General features: G+C 54.3%; 1 protein-coding gene across 1 annotated transcript in view; it reads left to right on the forward strand.

Moving 5' to 3' along the window:
- LOC119592661 (insulin gene enhancer protein ISL-3-like) overlaps nt 1–254 on the forward strand; it is a gene marked incomplete at its 5' end in the record, with an annotated part of 82,877 nt that overhangs the window by 80,791 nt on the left and 1,832 nt on the right. The window contains 1 exon segment of the mRNA XM_037941573.1: nt 186–254. Coding sequence (XP_037797501.1) covers nt 186–254 — 69 coding nt within the window.

The raw sequence follows: 254 nt of genomic DNA on the forward strand, positions 1-254 counted from the left end.
GGGGGGTGATTATTCCCTCTTGAGAACATGTTCTGGAGGTATTGTGTTTCCGTGTTGTATATTATGGTTATGTTCGTCAGGGCAGTGATTGGATTCACTAGGTGTAATAAGTGTATTTCTGTGCTGTTTCGCTGTTCGTCTGCGGTGACCGACTGCATCCTAACCTCCGTCTTCTCTCCCCCCAGCAGCCCCCGGAGGAATCCAACATGGCTCAACGAGGCGCCGCTCCCCCCCTCGGCCCCACCCTCCCTCCA

This window comes from Penaeus monodon, chromosome 30 (genome assembly GCF_015228065.2).
Source record: "Penaeus monodon isolate SGIC_2016 chromosome 30, NSTDA_Pmon_1, whole genome shotgun sequence".
Taxonomy (NCBI): Eukaryota; Metazoa; Arthropoda; class Malacostraca; order Decapoda; family Penaeidae; genus Penaeus; species Penaeus monodon.